The sequence below is a fragment of the Labeo rohita genome, chromosome 21 (genome assembly GCF_022985175.1).
Source record: "Labeo rohita strain BAU-BD-2019 chromosome 21, IGBB_LRoh.1.0, whole genome shotgun sequence".
NCBI classification, from domain to species: domain Eukaryota; kingdom Metazoa; phylum Chordata; class Actinopteri; order Cypriniformes; family Cyprinidae; genus Labeo; species Labeo rohita.
Genome location: NC_066889.1, coordinates 26,455,342 through 26,470,860, shown reverse-complemented (window position 1 = coordinate 26,470,860; position 15,519 = coordinate 26,455,342). Strand labels below are relative to the sequence as shown.

The 15,519-nt window shown below is 34.7% G+C and overlaps 1 protein-coding gene across 2 annotated transcripts in view; it reads left to right on the top strand.

The window, feature by feature from the left end:
- Positions 1–15,519, top strand: part of col5a1 (procollagen, type V, alpha 1) — a 108,106-nt gene that overhangs the window by 41,658 nt on the left and 50,929 nt on the right. For both annotated transcript variants that reach the window (XM_051092445.1, XM_051092444.1), the window contains exons 5-10: positions 3,980–4,111; positions 7,895–8,014; positions 8,375–8,920; positions 9,246–9,707; positions 10,025–10,081; positions 14,835–14,876. In XM_051092445.1, the coding sequence (XP_050948402.1) occupies positions 3,980–4,111; positions 7,895–8,014; positions 8,375–8,920; positions 9,246–9,707; positions 10,025–10,081; positions 14,835–14,876 (1,359 nt within the window). The remainder of the gene's footprint in view (positions 1–3,979; positions 4,112–7,894; positions 8,015–8,374; positions 8,921–9,245; positions 9,708–10,024; positions 10,082–14,834; positions 14,877–15,519) is intronic.

The following is a 15,519-nucleotide window of genomic DNA, read 5'->3' as shown; positions in this document are numbered from 1 at the left end:
GGCTCATCTGAATGTGTTTGATGGTGGTGAAATGATAATTGAAAGCTTACTTGTCAACAGATGTCTTTTAATTTGCCTCGGATAAAGTGTGATGAAATTACAGCGTGGTGATTGTATTGTACAGTAGTTTACATTAAGAACAGTAGATTTGTCTGTGTGTGTGTGTGTTGGGCCGGTTTGAAAGGTTTGAAGTGTGTGTGGATTTGGGAGAGTCTGGATTTTGGATGTGAATCTGGTGTCACGTCCAAACATGTTTACACTGGCAAACAATCCAGAGAGAAATGACTACAGTCATTGTTCCTACAGTAAAGCATTAGGAAAATGTCACGAGTGACAAAGAGAACAAAAACAGGGAGCGAAACCTGGGAAGACACTGATGCTACTTTTTGAAAGAAGTCTCTTTTGTTCAACAGGAGTGCATTTATTTAATCAAAAATACAGAAAAATAGTGAAATATTATTACAGTTTGAATTTGATGCTTTCTATTTGAATATGTTTTAAAGTGTAATTTATTCCTGTGATGCAAAGCTGAATTTTCAGCATCATTACTCCAGCATCACATGATCCTTCAGAAATCATTCTAGTATGCTGATTTGAAGAACAATATTTATTTGAAATAGAAATCTGCAACATTATGAATTCCTTTAATGTCACTTTTGATAAATGTGTCCTCGCCTTTCCAAAAAATATTTATTTTAAACAGTACTGCATATGAACAGCATTTTTTTTGACAGATATAATTTAATCTTACTTGCATTTCTGAATAAAAGTGATAAATATATCTCATTTGCATGCACTTGCGTACATGCCTAATCACTGAAAATGAATGATTTAATGAAAAATATTTATCATCTATGACTCATAATGCAGAGTGAACATTCAGGCTCATTAAATCTGTTATTTTTAATAAATAAAAATATGATTTTTTTGATGCACAGAGTGCAAAATTTAATGCTCCACATTGCATTTGTTGATTAAAAAATAATTATGTTTCTGGGATTTCTCATGTTAAGATATATGACAGCTAAAGAACCGTGTTTATTTGAAACGGAATTTTTTTTTGTGTCACTTTTCAATTTAAATGCATCCTTGTTGAATATATTTTGCTTAAAGCAAAACTTAAAACTTGTTTCCCTGCAACAAGTTGCTCTCTGTTATGCAATGCATCCTCTAGAGCTCTGTGTTCAGCTGTTTGTTCGACTCCAGAAGCGTTATGTTTCGCAGTATTCTCTGTGGGTCGTGTTCTGCAGCTCTTGTGTTTGCTGTGATTCTGTCTAGTCGCTCTCACAGCCAAATCTCCACACAGCCTGGAGAGCCTTCTGCACAGCTCTGTCTCTCTCTCACTCTCTGTCTTGTTTTCCCATGATGATTTAAATCTCCTCCATTAGATAATGTGCGTGTGTGTGTGTGCGCTAGTCTCTTCATGTTTGAATCTAAACTCGTGTCAGTTCCAGACATTCATCTTCCTGAGTTCACACTCACTTTGCCCACATTTTCTCCGCCTGCTTGTACAAGTTTTCTCGGATCGCTGTGGGAAAAATGTGTATTTGTGCGTGTATAACATGGAAGAGTCATCGATTATGCTGATATATGAATCTGACTGGTATAATAAATCAGTGTGGCGTTTCCTGCACATTTACAAACCGGACTAACAATTCTATTTTTGTAATGATGATGCAACGTCAGCTTTTGAATAAACTACTTATTCATTCATGCTGAGTGAAACAACTTTTAACCTTTAAACAAACTAAAATTATAAGCACATCAGTTGAAGATTACTGAAAACGACAGAAACAATTGCTGTTATAAAATCTAATAACAATAATTAACAATAAACAGGGCTGTGCATCATGGGAAATCAAATGCCTCAACCGATGCAACAATATTTTCATGTTTTTTTCTTTTTCTAATTTTATTAAAACAATATTTATTATAATCAAGCCCCTATGTTTATGTTTATCTGCAACTACATGTTGCCATATAAACATTTTCAGTCAGATACTATTAACTAATAACTTGTGAATTTTTGGATTCACAAGATATACAAAATAGTACATTTAAAAATTATATATATATATATATATATATATATATATATATAATATTTCTAACTTGTGAGTTTGTAAATCTTTTGACTTATTCAGAGGAGCCATTTCATTGAATCAGACACTAGTCATGATTCTTTATTTTCTGAAAATAACAATTCTTATAGTGATAATAAAGCCTTTTCGTTAATGTTTTTGTTCATCTACATGTGTCACATAAACATCAAAAGTGATTCAAACTGTTGACAGTTTTTGAATCTTTTTGAGTGAATCTTAAGAGTCATTTGTTCATGAATCAGATTACAGTACTCATAATTGAAAAGACTGCATGTGCGTGTGTCTCTGTGTGTAGCTGATGCCACTATATTTTAATGTTTTTTAGTATTTCATTAGGATAATATTTATCATAATAGTAATAAAGCTTGTTTGTAGTGATGTGCAATGATTGTGATTATTTGCATTCAAAATAAAAGTTTTGTTTGCATAATATATGTGTGTACATGCATGCATATATTTACGAAAAATATGTTATATTTAAATATTAAATATATTTATATATAATAATTATATCAATAAAAATATATACATGTAAATATTTTCAAAATATATTGTGTATGTGTGTGTATTTATATATACATAATAAATGTACACAGCACACACACATATATTATGTAAACAAAAACTTTTATTTTGGATGCAATTAATCGTTGCACAGAACTACTATAAGTTGTCATTTTGTCAGTTTGTGTTTTCTGACTGATTCAAAAGAGTCATTTGTTCATGAACCAGATTGCACTGGTCATGACTAAAATGATTGTGTGTTTGTGTGCATGTGGGAATGAGAGAGAAATGCTCTCAAATTATAGTTATTATGGACAAGTGGATTATTGTTTTGCAGTGAGAGCATATTGTGAAGTCAGTAAAACACGAAATTACCTTTTCAGATGGTTAGGGAATTTTTCTGTCTCGTAGTGTGTCTGTGTGTGTGTAAGTGTACAGGTGCTGGTCATTGTGCCCTAATTCAATTGGACAGTTTTGGCGTCCGCTCCGGTTCTGACTCAACTCTCTCCTCCCAGACTGTGACCCATTTTCACTGTGTGTGTGTGTGTTTGTGTGTTTCCTGTTCTATTGCAACAGGTGTTTCATCCCTTTTCCATACTGTATTCATTATTTTTCCAAAAACCATGGTTATTGAATGAAAGGATACAGCTGTTTTGCCGAAAGCCCAGCCATTTCTCTGCTGTTTTTATGTGTGTTTTGCATTTTGGATGAATTTAACATAATGCTGTTTTGACTTCCTGCTACACATGAAAGCTCAGCGCGTACTGTTTGTGTGATCACTGTAGATGTTTCTTCATGCATTCGTATACAATTCATTTGTAGGACTGGCAACCAAGAACAGTTCTTATTCTGTTTTTCTGTTAACAGTTCTTGGACGTCTGCATTCTTCCAAACACTTACGATTCAGTCTGAGCAGTTACTGAAGTAATGTTACTCATTTACCCAACCGCTATATAAAATGAGAATGAGTAATTACTGAACCTCATTCCTGATAATTCTGCGCTGCATTAAAACATCTTTAGAAGCATGTGTTTTGCAAGAATTGTATTCCGTTTTTCTCCGATTTTTTAGGTATTCACTTGAAATCATCATTTGGCGACATAATTGTATTTTAACATTTGCTCAGAGTAAAAGTAAATCACATTTCTTATGAAACTGTTTATTTACGGTGCATTAGATGGACTGTACTTTCATTCTACACAACCTCATTCTCATTTGCATTAAATTAAATATGGCATTCATCCTCACTGTGTCCTCTAGGGAGTAGAAATGCTGGTCCACTACCTTATTTGTCTCTTACATGGCCTATATCAAGTACAAAGATGTTTTGTGCTATTTTCAGAAGTTCTAACAGCTGATTTCTTTGTTTTCAGGGTGACATCCAGCAGCTGATGATTGTATCGGACCATCGTGCTGCATTTGACTACTGTGAGCACTACAGCCCCGACTGTGAGGTTCCTGCGCCCGAACAGCCCCAGAACCAAGACCCAAACACTGATGAATATGTAAGTTCATATACTGTACTTCCTCCAAGATTCATTTCCTTTAGAGGTGGAAGAGCGTTAAGGATGTGCCAGAATCTTCTGAACAAAACCGAACCAAAACAGACAACAGAAATGAGATCCTTGTAGATCAAGTAACAACCTTTTTGCCTTTGCAGAATCACCTCTGTTGAAGTCAAGAACATCTTAATGAGTGTTTGGAAACCTGAAGCACTTTAAAACCTTAAATCAAAAATAAAACAATCAGCCAAGCGTTTAACAATAAACCCTAGCCATGGCAGGTTTCATAAAAATGGTAAATGGTAAATGATTTATTATTAGTGCAAGTGCTGTTCACATTTTCTTCCGCAAATGTAGAAATCTGGTTTTGGTGTCACAGTTGGCATATCTGTCAGCACAAAGCGCTCACTGTTTGACTATTTATACATTTATTCAACTCTCATTCTGTTTTTGGAGTGAGAAACAAATTAAAATGAAGTAATAATACCTGCCCACACCTGTGTGTGTGTGTGTGTGTGTGTGTGTTTCAAGCGTATTAATTCTTTATGGCTCTTTCCATCTCATCGGAAAAGACCCCAGCTGCAGGCAGTCTGTTTAGAATTTATTTTTCCAACCGAACGTATGACCTCATCAGTCAGAGAAACGAAAGAGAGAGAGTGATAGAGGGAGGAGATGAGAGCACTGAAACAGGTCTCAGCCTGTAGAGCATTTGGAATCAGTATTGCTGACATATTGTATTAATAATGTAAAAAATGTAAAGAAAACACATTATTTTGTTGCGTAATAAAATGTTACATTTAAGTCTTTCTGCACAAATACAAAAATTTGCAAAAAAATTACATTTGCCAATAGTGCTTTTCTAAAGTATTTGATTGTATATTACAGTTGCATATTACTATATTTAATTTCAGTTAATTCAGGCTGGGTTAACAAATGTGTATTTACTGTAAAAAAAATGGAAAGACACAATTTTGTCACAAAACAAAATGTTGCATTTTTCTAGTATACATTTAAAATGTGTATTTTGTAAATATTTATAAGTATACTAACATGTAGGTGAGCTCAACGCTTATAGATCTGGACTAAAAACCACTAAGGTATTTTTTTATTTCATGGGGTCAATGGAGTGTTCATATTTAGTCTCCGTCCATCTGTGTTCACTCAGATGCCAATATCCTCTAAGCGTTACGGAGAGAGGAAGAGAAGGCATTAAATGAAAGACTGAGAGATTTAGCATGTGAAACAGATGAGAAAATAGTTGAAGCTGAAAAACGCTGAGATGACCAACCGTTTTCAATTGATTCTCTATGGGAGCTGAGCGAAAGGCAGGCTAGAGGGAATTGAGAGATTGACTGTGGGGCAAAGCGAATGGTGAGAACACCAAAAAGTGGAGATATGCTGAATTTAATCCAAACGAGAGATGAAAAATCATGCTTCATATTTATGTGACAAATTAAACTCTGAAACATTGGCAATAGTGCTGGAGTTTGGAGACTAGTGGAAAGAAAACCAAGAATCCAAAATACACTTTTCAGTGTTTATTTTATCATGCATTATATATTTGCGTCTTTCGATTTCATTTACGTACATATATATACATATACATATCTTTAAAGGACGTTTTCCTCAAAATTTAAAAATACTTAAAAAGTTTTTTCTCCACATCAGCAGCACTTAGATGCACCAAAATTTACAGTTTTATTCCTATCCATATTGTGAAGGTTTTTACTGAAGGGTTTGTTCATATGTCATTTGCATAGTTTTATACAACATTTTATTCTTAAAAACATGGTAAAAATCCATATATTTAAAGGCAGTGAGTTTTTTGTCCACATCAGCAGCACTTAGATGCACCAAAATTTACAGTTTTATTCCTATCCATATTGTGAATGTTTTTACTGAAGGGTTTGCTCATATATCATTTGCATGTTTTATACATTTTTTTATCTGATAAACATTATGAAAATGGTGACAATTTCTGCCTGTTGGCAGTATTTTCTGACTAACGTAGTGACAAAAATAGATATCCAAAATAATGTAGATATCCAAAAATTGGATTTAATTAGTGCATACATGTATTGCAATATATAATAAGACTATGCTTCATGCATACAGTATTTAAATGACATTTCAGAAAACATGTAATATGTAACATGTAATGCATTTGCAGTTCTTAATATAATCAATCAACTGGGGCAGTATGGTGATGTGTATGAATTATATTTTTTACCCTGTTCACCTGTACTGTTTTGCCTTAAATCAAACAGTTATATATTGCTATATTTAATTCCAGTAAATTCATGCTGGGTTAACAAATGTCTATTCAGTTGCATTCAACTAAATGTGTATTTGACTGCATTTGGGAAAAAAAAGCTTTTCCAACTGTAATCCCACATATATGCATGTACCCTGAGAATCAAACCCATGACCTTGCCTTTGCTAGCGTCATGCTCTACCATTGCATATTCAGGAACATAAATGAACAAAAAATAAACAAGAATCGAAAATTAAAACACAGCTGTCAGTAATCTTGATAAAAGTAAGAAGCTTTCTACTGGAAAGCTGTTGTGGCCAACATATGGTAAACTTATCTCTGAGCTATGCCTGTAAAACGAAATTATATACACGTGACTGCAGCATGTGGTGCGTTTTCAGCCGTGCATGGACTTTTACATCTTTTAGGGCTTTGATGTCAGCATGTTGGCACATAAATGACCCTCTTTTGACCTCACGTTCACCTTTTTCAGTTTTATGTGTGTCAGGAGCTGTAAATCTGACAGTGGTGTATTAGTAGAGGGCAATTTGAAAGAAAACCCACTGCACCTTTGACCAGCCGTTCAAAAGCAGAGTCCGTTGTTTAAATATCAGCGAATCCTCTTTACAGATGAAAACGTGATGAGTTATCCATTGCTAATGTGTGGGAATTAGGGAGAGAGAGGCAGAACGGTAAATCCGAGCGAGAGGTCGGCGAGCGGATGGAATTCCTCGCGTTCTTCTCTTTCTCGCTAGATAAGAGAGAACATGGATTTCCGCTGGACTCAGTCGGAGGGAATCCCTCCTTTCCTTTGCTCTTTCTTCTCAGGGAATTTCAATCTATTAAATCAAGACTGCTGCTTGAATTGCTTAATTAGAATATGAAATCCTGTCTGAATGAACAAACAATAAAGTAAAATAAATTAATTAAATAAAAATTAAATTTCCTACATATAATTTGTCCTTTAAAGTGTCAGTAAATATTTTGGTTGTGCTTCTTTCTTTTTTCTTTTGTTAAGGTTGTTATGGAAAATAAATTATGTTAACATATGCAGCATTCACTGTCATAATTACCATAATTACAAGATGTCTATGCTTGAGAGACTCTTGTGAGACTCTGCTCAACTCATGTTCGTGTCCTGAGGCTCAGAAATCATTTGTTTTTTATGCATTGCTCATATTCTCAAAATGGATCCATGTGCAGCTTTATATCTTTTTGGTTGGCATGTGGCGGGATGTGCTGTATTACATCTGAAACGAGTTTCAACGGCATTTTGCGTAATTATTATGCATGCAACTTGTATGATCTCATTCCATGAGACTACATGGATTATTGTCAGCTACCCACATGCACTTGCAAAAAGAACAAAGAAAGCTTAAAATGAATAAATGCATGCTAACACATGCATTTCTTATTAGTAACTCATTTTTATGTACCCTAGCTTTTTTCTGGAGCGCTGGTGAATGCAATACTAAACTAAAATACAGTATTTTAACATTTAATAACACTCAATATTTAACATTTGTCTTTAGAACACAGATGAAGACAACTACTATTATGAATATCCCTACTATGAGGAAATGGACTCGGAAAAGACAACCGATGAAACGACAACCGATGAAACGACTGGAACCGAAACTGAAGACCTAACGGTCAGTCTTATTTTAGTGCTTTTTATGTATTGTTGTAGTATTTATTTTATTTAGCTTTTATTTTTATATCTTCAATTTACAATTTAATATTTTTTATAAGTTTTAATTATTTTATCTGGTGCTTTTGTCATTTTAAATATTTCTGTTTAAATTAAATTTATTTTAATATAGTTTTAAAGTGATTATTATATATATATATATACATTTTTTTTTACAAATGTTAATATTTTAACTTAAACATATTTCTAATTTTCATTTTTTAAGTTTTATATTTTATTTAAAAAAAAATCAATGCATTCATCTAATCATTCATTTTCGACTATCTATCCTAAAAAAGTATCTATTTCCTGTGTTTAAAAGGTGTCTGTTCCGGATAGCGGTCGTGTGGTTACGTCGATTGTCACTGGTGGAACAGGAAGCTCCAGCAGTTCATCAAGTAGCTCTTCGTCATCCTCCTCTTCATCCTCTTCATCCTCCAGCTCAACCACGGCTACTGGCGAGGACCCGTACGACGGCTACGATGGATACGAGACCAGATACGAATCGTACTATGAGGAGTCGACCTCAAAGCCTGATGGCTCCCGGACCATCACCATCACTAGCACAGGTACTGGCGGAGAAGTGGATATCGGACTGGGCGGTGAGATGGATTTGGGACTGGGAGGAGGCCTGGACAGGCGGATCATCACATCATCATCGTCGTCATCATCATCATCAGGAGGAGGAGGAGGAAGTGGAAGAGTACACTCAACCGTCACAGTCATTCACAATGGAACCTCCAGCTCTGGCTCCGGCACCGGCTCCGGCTCCAGCACCAGAATCATTACTAGCTCCAGCTCCAGCTCCAGTTCTGGTGTTAGTACCGGCTCTGGCTCCAGCGCTAGCTCTAGCTCTACCTCTACCTCGGTGAGTGTAGTTAGGACTTTTTAATTTAATTTAATTTAATTTTATTTTTTAATGACTTTTTAATGTGTTTAAAATGTCTTTAATATGTTTTGCAAGTTTTGCTTATTATTATTATACAAAAATAATAATAATTAAAAAAAATGTCTCAATTCAAAAAATATTAATTATCCCAAAAGTAGGCTAACTTTTCTTTGTTTTTCAAACAGTTTTTTTGTTTTGATTCAAACAGTTTTCAGTTTTGAAAATCAATGGATTGATGTACACGCACTGCACAGAGTTATGAATGCTTACGATATCTAAATCCTTGTGTATGTCTGATGTGTAGGTTGACGGTGGTTATGATGAAAACCACTACGGCGAGGGTTTTGATCTGACCTATGGAGAGGGATATGGAGAAGGATATGGAGAGGGAGATTACACCGTGGAAGGAGGCAGCAGCAGCACCAGCACTTCAGTGTCCGTAGGGGGCGGATCTGTTTCTGTTGGAGGCGGATCTGTATCTGTTGGGGGCGGTTCTGTTTCTGTTGGAGGCGGGTCCGTTTCTTCGAGTGGCTCAGTTGGGGGCGGATCCGCCAGTGCTGGGGCCAGCGTGGGGGCGGGGTCTGTTGCCACGGGAGGACAGGGAGGAATCGGTGGAGAGGCAGATTCCCTCGATATCGACAACTTCAAGGAGGAGTCCATCACGGATTACACCGACGCAGAACTGGAGAAGATATATAATTATGATGACATGTACCCCGATGGCGAGAAAGAGCTGCCTGCCGAGACCGACGAGATCTACGGACAGGTGATTTCTAGCTTCGCCCACCTCTGTGCAAACTTATGGAAATAATTCATGTTGTTCGAAACATGTATGTAATTTTTCTTCCCATTTAACTCAAAGGATGTACTTCCCGCTATTTTCAGTATAATTCCTCACATTGTGATTTACTGAAGTGACACCAGTTTTCAAAAACATGAACTATAGGTTATTTTTGGCTGAACTACCATAAGTTGTCAGAATTGTTTGTTTTATTTATTACCTGCAACTATTATAATTCACATTGTGTTTACACCGATATACTCTGATCTGGATTTAATTGAATTGAGTTTGTATTTCCAAAGGTGGATGGACTGAGAGGAGAGAAAGGCCAGAAAGGAGAACCTGCCATCATTGAACCTGTAAGTGTCACTCACTGTATGATACATAAATATTACTGTTCAAATTTTTGGGGTCAGTATGATTTTTTTAAAAGACCTCTTTTCTGCTCATCAAGACTGCATTAATTTGATACAGAAAATACAGTAATAATATGAAATAATATTTCAATTTAAAATAACTTTTTCTATTTGAATATTTTTTAAAATGTAATTCATTCCTGTGATCAAAGCTGAATTTTCAGCATCATTACTCCAGTCTTCAGTGTCACATGATTCTTCAGAAATCGTTCTAACATACTGATTTGCATATTTTTTTATTATCAATGTTGAAAACTTTTATTTTTGTGGAAACCATAATATTTTTTTTCGGAATTCTTTGATGTATAGTAATTTCAAAGGAGCAGAAATTTTAGAACATCATTAGAACATTAAAACTTTTAAAACTTTTAGAACATTCTAAATGTTTTTGCTCTCACTTCTGATCAATTTAATTTATTCGCTTTAAAAAAATCTTCCTGACCTCAACATTTTGAACTGTCGTATATTTATTCTCCTGTTTAGTACACACTCTTATGGTTTTCTCTCTAAAATATATACTCTTAAAGGAACACTCCACTTTTTTTGAAAATAGGCTCATTTTCCAACTCCCCTAGAGTTGAACAGTTGAGTTTTACCGTTTTCGAATCCATTCAGCCGATCTCCGGGTCTGCACTTTTAGCGTAGCTTAGCATAGATCATTGAATCCTATTAGACCGTTAGCATCTTTTTAGCTAATTTTTCCCTATTTAAAACTTGACTCTTCTGTAGTTACATTGTGTACAAAGACGGACGAAAAATGAAAAGTTGCGTGGCTGATATGGCTAGGAACTATACTCTCGTATCGGTGTAATAATCTTTAGAACTTTTTGAACTTAGAACTTTGCTGCCGTACCATGGGTGCAGGCATCAACTCTGCCAGCTGCAACTCTGCATCTACACAAACTTAGTGCCGGTCACTTTCAGGCGCTGCGTAATATAATTGCGCCTGCTGCACCCATTGTACGACAGCAAAGTTCCTTGATTATTATGCCAGAATGAAAGTATAGTTCCTAGCCATATCATCTTAGAAAATTGCAACTTTTCATTTTCCGTCAGTCTTAGTCCACGATCTAACTACAGAAGAGTCAAGTTTTAAATAGGAAAAATATCGTCATTATATATGGTCATTTTTGAGTGAGATGCTATCGGTCTAATCAGATTCAATGATGTATGCTAAGCTATGCTAAAAGTGCTACCGCCAGACCCGGAGAACGGCTGAATGGATTCGAAAATGGTAAAACTCAACTGTTCAGCTCTAGGGGAGTTGGACAATGAGCCTATTTTCAAAAAAAGTGGAGTGTTCCTTTAAAAATAAAGGTGCTTCACAATGCCATAGAAGAAAGTTTTTTGTATAAATGGTTCCATAAAGAACCTTTAACATCTGAAGAATCTTTTTGTTCCACGAAAGAAGGTTCTTCAGATTATAAAAAGGTAAGAAAGAGATGGTTCTTTAAAGAACTCTTTGACGTTCTTCTATGGCATCTTTTAAAGCACCTTTATTTTTAAGAGTGTATGTATAAATATAAAGAGCACAGGATGAACAGCAATAAAAAAGTTAAAGGCATTTTAGATTTTTTCCAGAGGTGGTTTGGCATACTGACAAACCTTTATTGACATAAACCCAAGGAAGGTTACCAAGTGTGGTCTTGCATCTTCCGCACACTTTCACATCTGTCCAATTTTTGCATTCATGCACATGTTCAGGCAGCTTGTCTTAAAAGACACCTGGATCAGTCGTCTGTCCCGGATTAATTTGGATTTACACCGGATTTACTTTTTACTTCTATCTAAAGAAACAAGTCACTCCTGTTTCAGACTCCACAGTGTCTCAGATTCGCAGATGTGTTTCACCATCCAGTTATATTTGCATTATGGGAATGATTGTCTGTCCTCGCATACAGTCTCCACTGCTCACGTGGCTCTTGATGTCTAACAGCTGTGAGGCTTCAAACAGATGTCATTGCAGTCTCAGTGGGAGAGAATGACATCTGGGTTGATTATCAGTGAACATCAGGATGGAGAAAGAGACTAGGTCTTACTTACACAGCCATATCAGGCCATTTCATAGCATATTATGGACTATTTAGAAGTCTGTACACTGAAAAAAATGATAACTAAAAATATTCAATTTCATATTAATTAAAAGTATTTCATATTTAGTAAACTATAAATAGTGCTACATTACAAAAATGCATACCATTGCCAAGGCAAAAAAAAATAAAAAATTAAAATTGCCAAGGCCATGTGTACCATGATGGAAATCTTGTGCATGTTTGAACAATATGCAATGTCTAAAGCACTGGTAACAATATTATACACCAATTTTTTATAAACACAGTGTTGAAGAAAAAAAAAACCCCAAAAAACTAGAAACCATGATTTTTCAATTAGACCAATATAAAAATACACTTTGAATAAATGACACGGTTGTGTCAGTTTTTCCAGTTTACTGTTACAGGGATGCAAGAGCAGATTAATTAGAAGATCAAAGTCAAGGAAAGGAAAAACATAGAGATCAAGACAGCTGGTTTTAATGAAGGATGACCATGTGGTTTGCAGATAGAAAAATGCTCAAATCACACGCTTCTTTCTGCAAGCGCCCACATTCTCTCTCTTTTGGGCTCACACACACAAACACTGTGTCCACTCTGTGTTTTTTGGCATGTGAGGAACGCACCAAAACAAAGCGAACATGCCCACTGCCACGACAGCAAACTCGGACGATGCCTTCGGGACAGCGCTAAGACCCACAGCGTCTTTAAAAAGCACCAGATTAGACCAAGATGTTACGACGAACAAATGCCATTTGTCCTTTTTTATCAAATAGTTCTCTGGATCATAAGTGAGGCTGAGCTCTGAACATGTAATGATAATGCGCTTTGGGCTTTGGACCCCTCAGTGACTGCAATTCAGTCTTCACAGGCTTTTTGAGATAATTGCACTGTTGTGGCTATGACGCAACTCTTGCGAGCACATTTTGATCAGTAATTGATCATGACTGATGATTTCCAGGCAAAATAGCTTACTGATCGCAGTTTATTTGGTTACGGCTGATCCGTTTTAATAGGATTTTTCCAGACATGTGTACCATGATGGAAATCTTGTGCATGTTTGAACAATATGCAATGTCTAAAGCACTGGCAACAATATTATACACCAATTTTTTATAAACACAATGTTTAGTAAATACATTTATTCTTTTTAACAGATGCTTTTATCTAAAGTAACTAACAACATTTCTTTTAACAAATCTTTCACAAGTTAATATAGTTCATTAGTATAACTATATGCTGTTTATGGGTATAAAGCAACCACTTATTGCCCATTTTACAACAGTTTTGTCACTCAGGCTCCTCCTTTATTTCATAGTCCAATATTTTGAGGCGTGATTTAATGGTCTGTGATGGTTTTAAATCCTCTAGGACTTTCGGTTGATTCTTATGAAGAATGTACTGTAAAATATAAATATTAGATGAAAAAGCTTTACATTTTAAAAAATAAATAAATAAAAAATCGGAATGTTGCCTTGGCAACTACTTGAAATAAATAAAAATTAAGCTGAAATACTACAATGACTAAAACTAAAACTGAAATAAATATAAATAATGAATAATAAAATAATAAAAATATAGATAAATGGATTAAAAAAGCTATATAGAAATATTAAAAAAAATGCAAAAATTTCTAAAACCTAAATTAAAATAAAAAATTAAAAAATTAAAAAATAAAATCTACTTCTAAATAAACTTAAAAAAAAACAATTATTTTTTATTTTTTACATTTTTATTTATTTATTTTTATTATAATTGTTTTTAGCAGTTGCTAGTCTCTTATAGATACCAAGTAATGTATGTATTTTATTTTATTTTATTTTTTTAAAAGGTGTTTTTCTGGCACAAAACAATATTATTGATTATTTATTAACAATATTGATGAGTGGTAATTAATTACTTTACACCTAAATGCAACTAATAAAATAAACAGTTACTGTTAACTAAAACTACTGAAAATTGTTTTGGTAATTGCAATAAGGCTGAAATAAAATAAAATAAAAATATTAGATGTTAGATGAAAAATGTCAATTTTAAATACTTCAGAGAATTAGAAATAAATAAAAGTTAAAGCACTAAAATGACTAAAACTAAAACAGAAATAAAATAAATTAAAGCTATATAGAAATATTTTCTTAAAAAACAAAATGAATAAAATAAACAAAACCACATAATAATAATAGTTACTAAAACCTTAACTAAAATTAAATTAAATGCTAAAAATATAAAAACAAATGCTAATTCAAAATAAGCTTCACATTATGCTACATTTTAACCTGTTTTCCTCATTAAAATAACCACAGAAGATGGCATGGCGTTAGTTTTAAAAGTGGAACTGCACCTATTCTGGAATGTTCAGTCAGATGTGCTGTAGTCTGAAGATCATCTCACAGGCTTCATAAACACTCAGAGCCATGAGAAACAGGCACCAGTGCTTTAACAGACTTCCTGATGCTGCTGTTTGGTATGATCGTTACAGAGACCCGTGGCCAAGCGCACATCTCACATACACACATTCAGTCCACAGAAATGTAAATGATTTTGACCAAAGCTGTGGTGCTTTTACACTTCAGACCTTATATTGATGCTGCAGGTTGTTACTTGCTGTTATTCTAATGCGTTTGTGTTTTTTTCTGTTCTTGTAGGGAATGCTGGTCGAAGGCCCACCTGGTCCAGAGGGTCCCACAGTAAGTCTACTTTCCTTTCAAAACCAACCAGTTGAATTGAATCCTCTGATTCACTAAAATGAACCTTTCAAACCAAGCAGGGGTGTGTTTCCCAAAAGCTATGGTCGTAAGTTCTACCTTATGTCCATAGTTGCTTTTGAGAAACACACTGCTGTTGAGTTGAATCCTCTGAGTCAAATGATTCGCTAAAGCAAACCTTCCAAACCAGTCGATTGAATTGAATCCTCTGAGTCAAATGATTTGCTAAAACGAACCTTCCAAACCAACCAGTTGAATTACATCCTGTGAGTCAACTGATTCGTTAAAACCAACCTTCCAAATCAGTCAGATGATTTGAATCCTCTCAGTCAACTGATTTGCTAATACGAACCTTCTAAACCAATCAGTTGAACTGAATTCTCTGAGTCAAATGATTCACTGAAACAAATCTTCTAAACCAACCAGTTGAACTGAATCCTCTGAGTCAAATGATTTCTTAAAATGAACCTTCCTGATCAACCAGTTGAACTGAATCCTCTGAGTCAACTGATTCGCTAAAATGAGCCTTCTAAACCAACCAGGTGAACATTTCCCAAAAGCCTCATAAGCTAACTATGGCTTATATAAGTTCCATTGAACATTATTTGTAATGTGAGAAACTGCT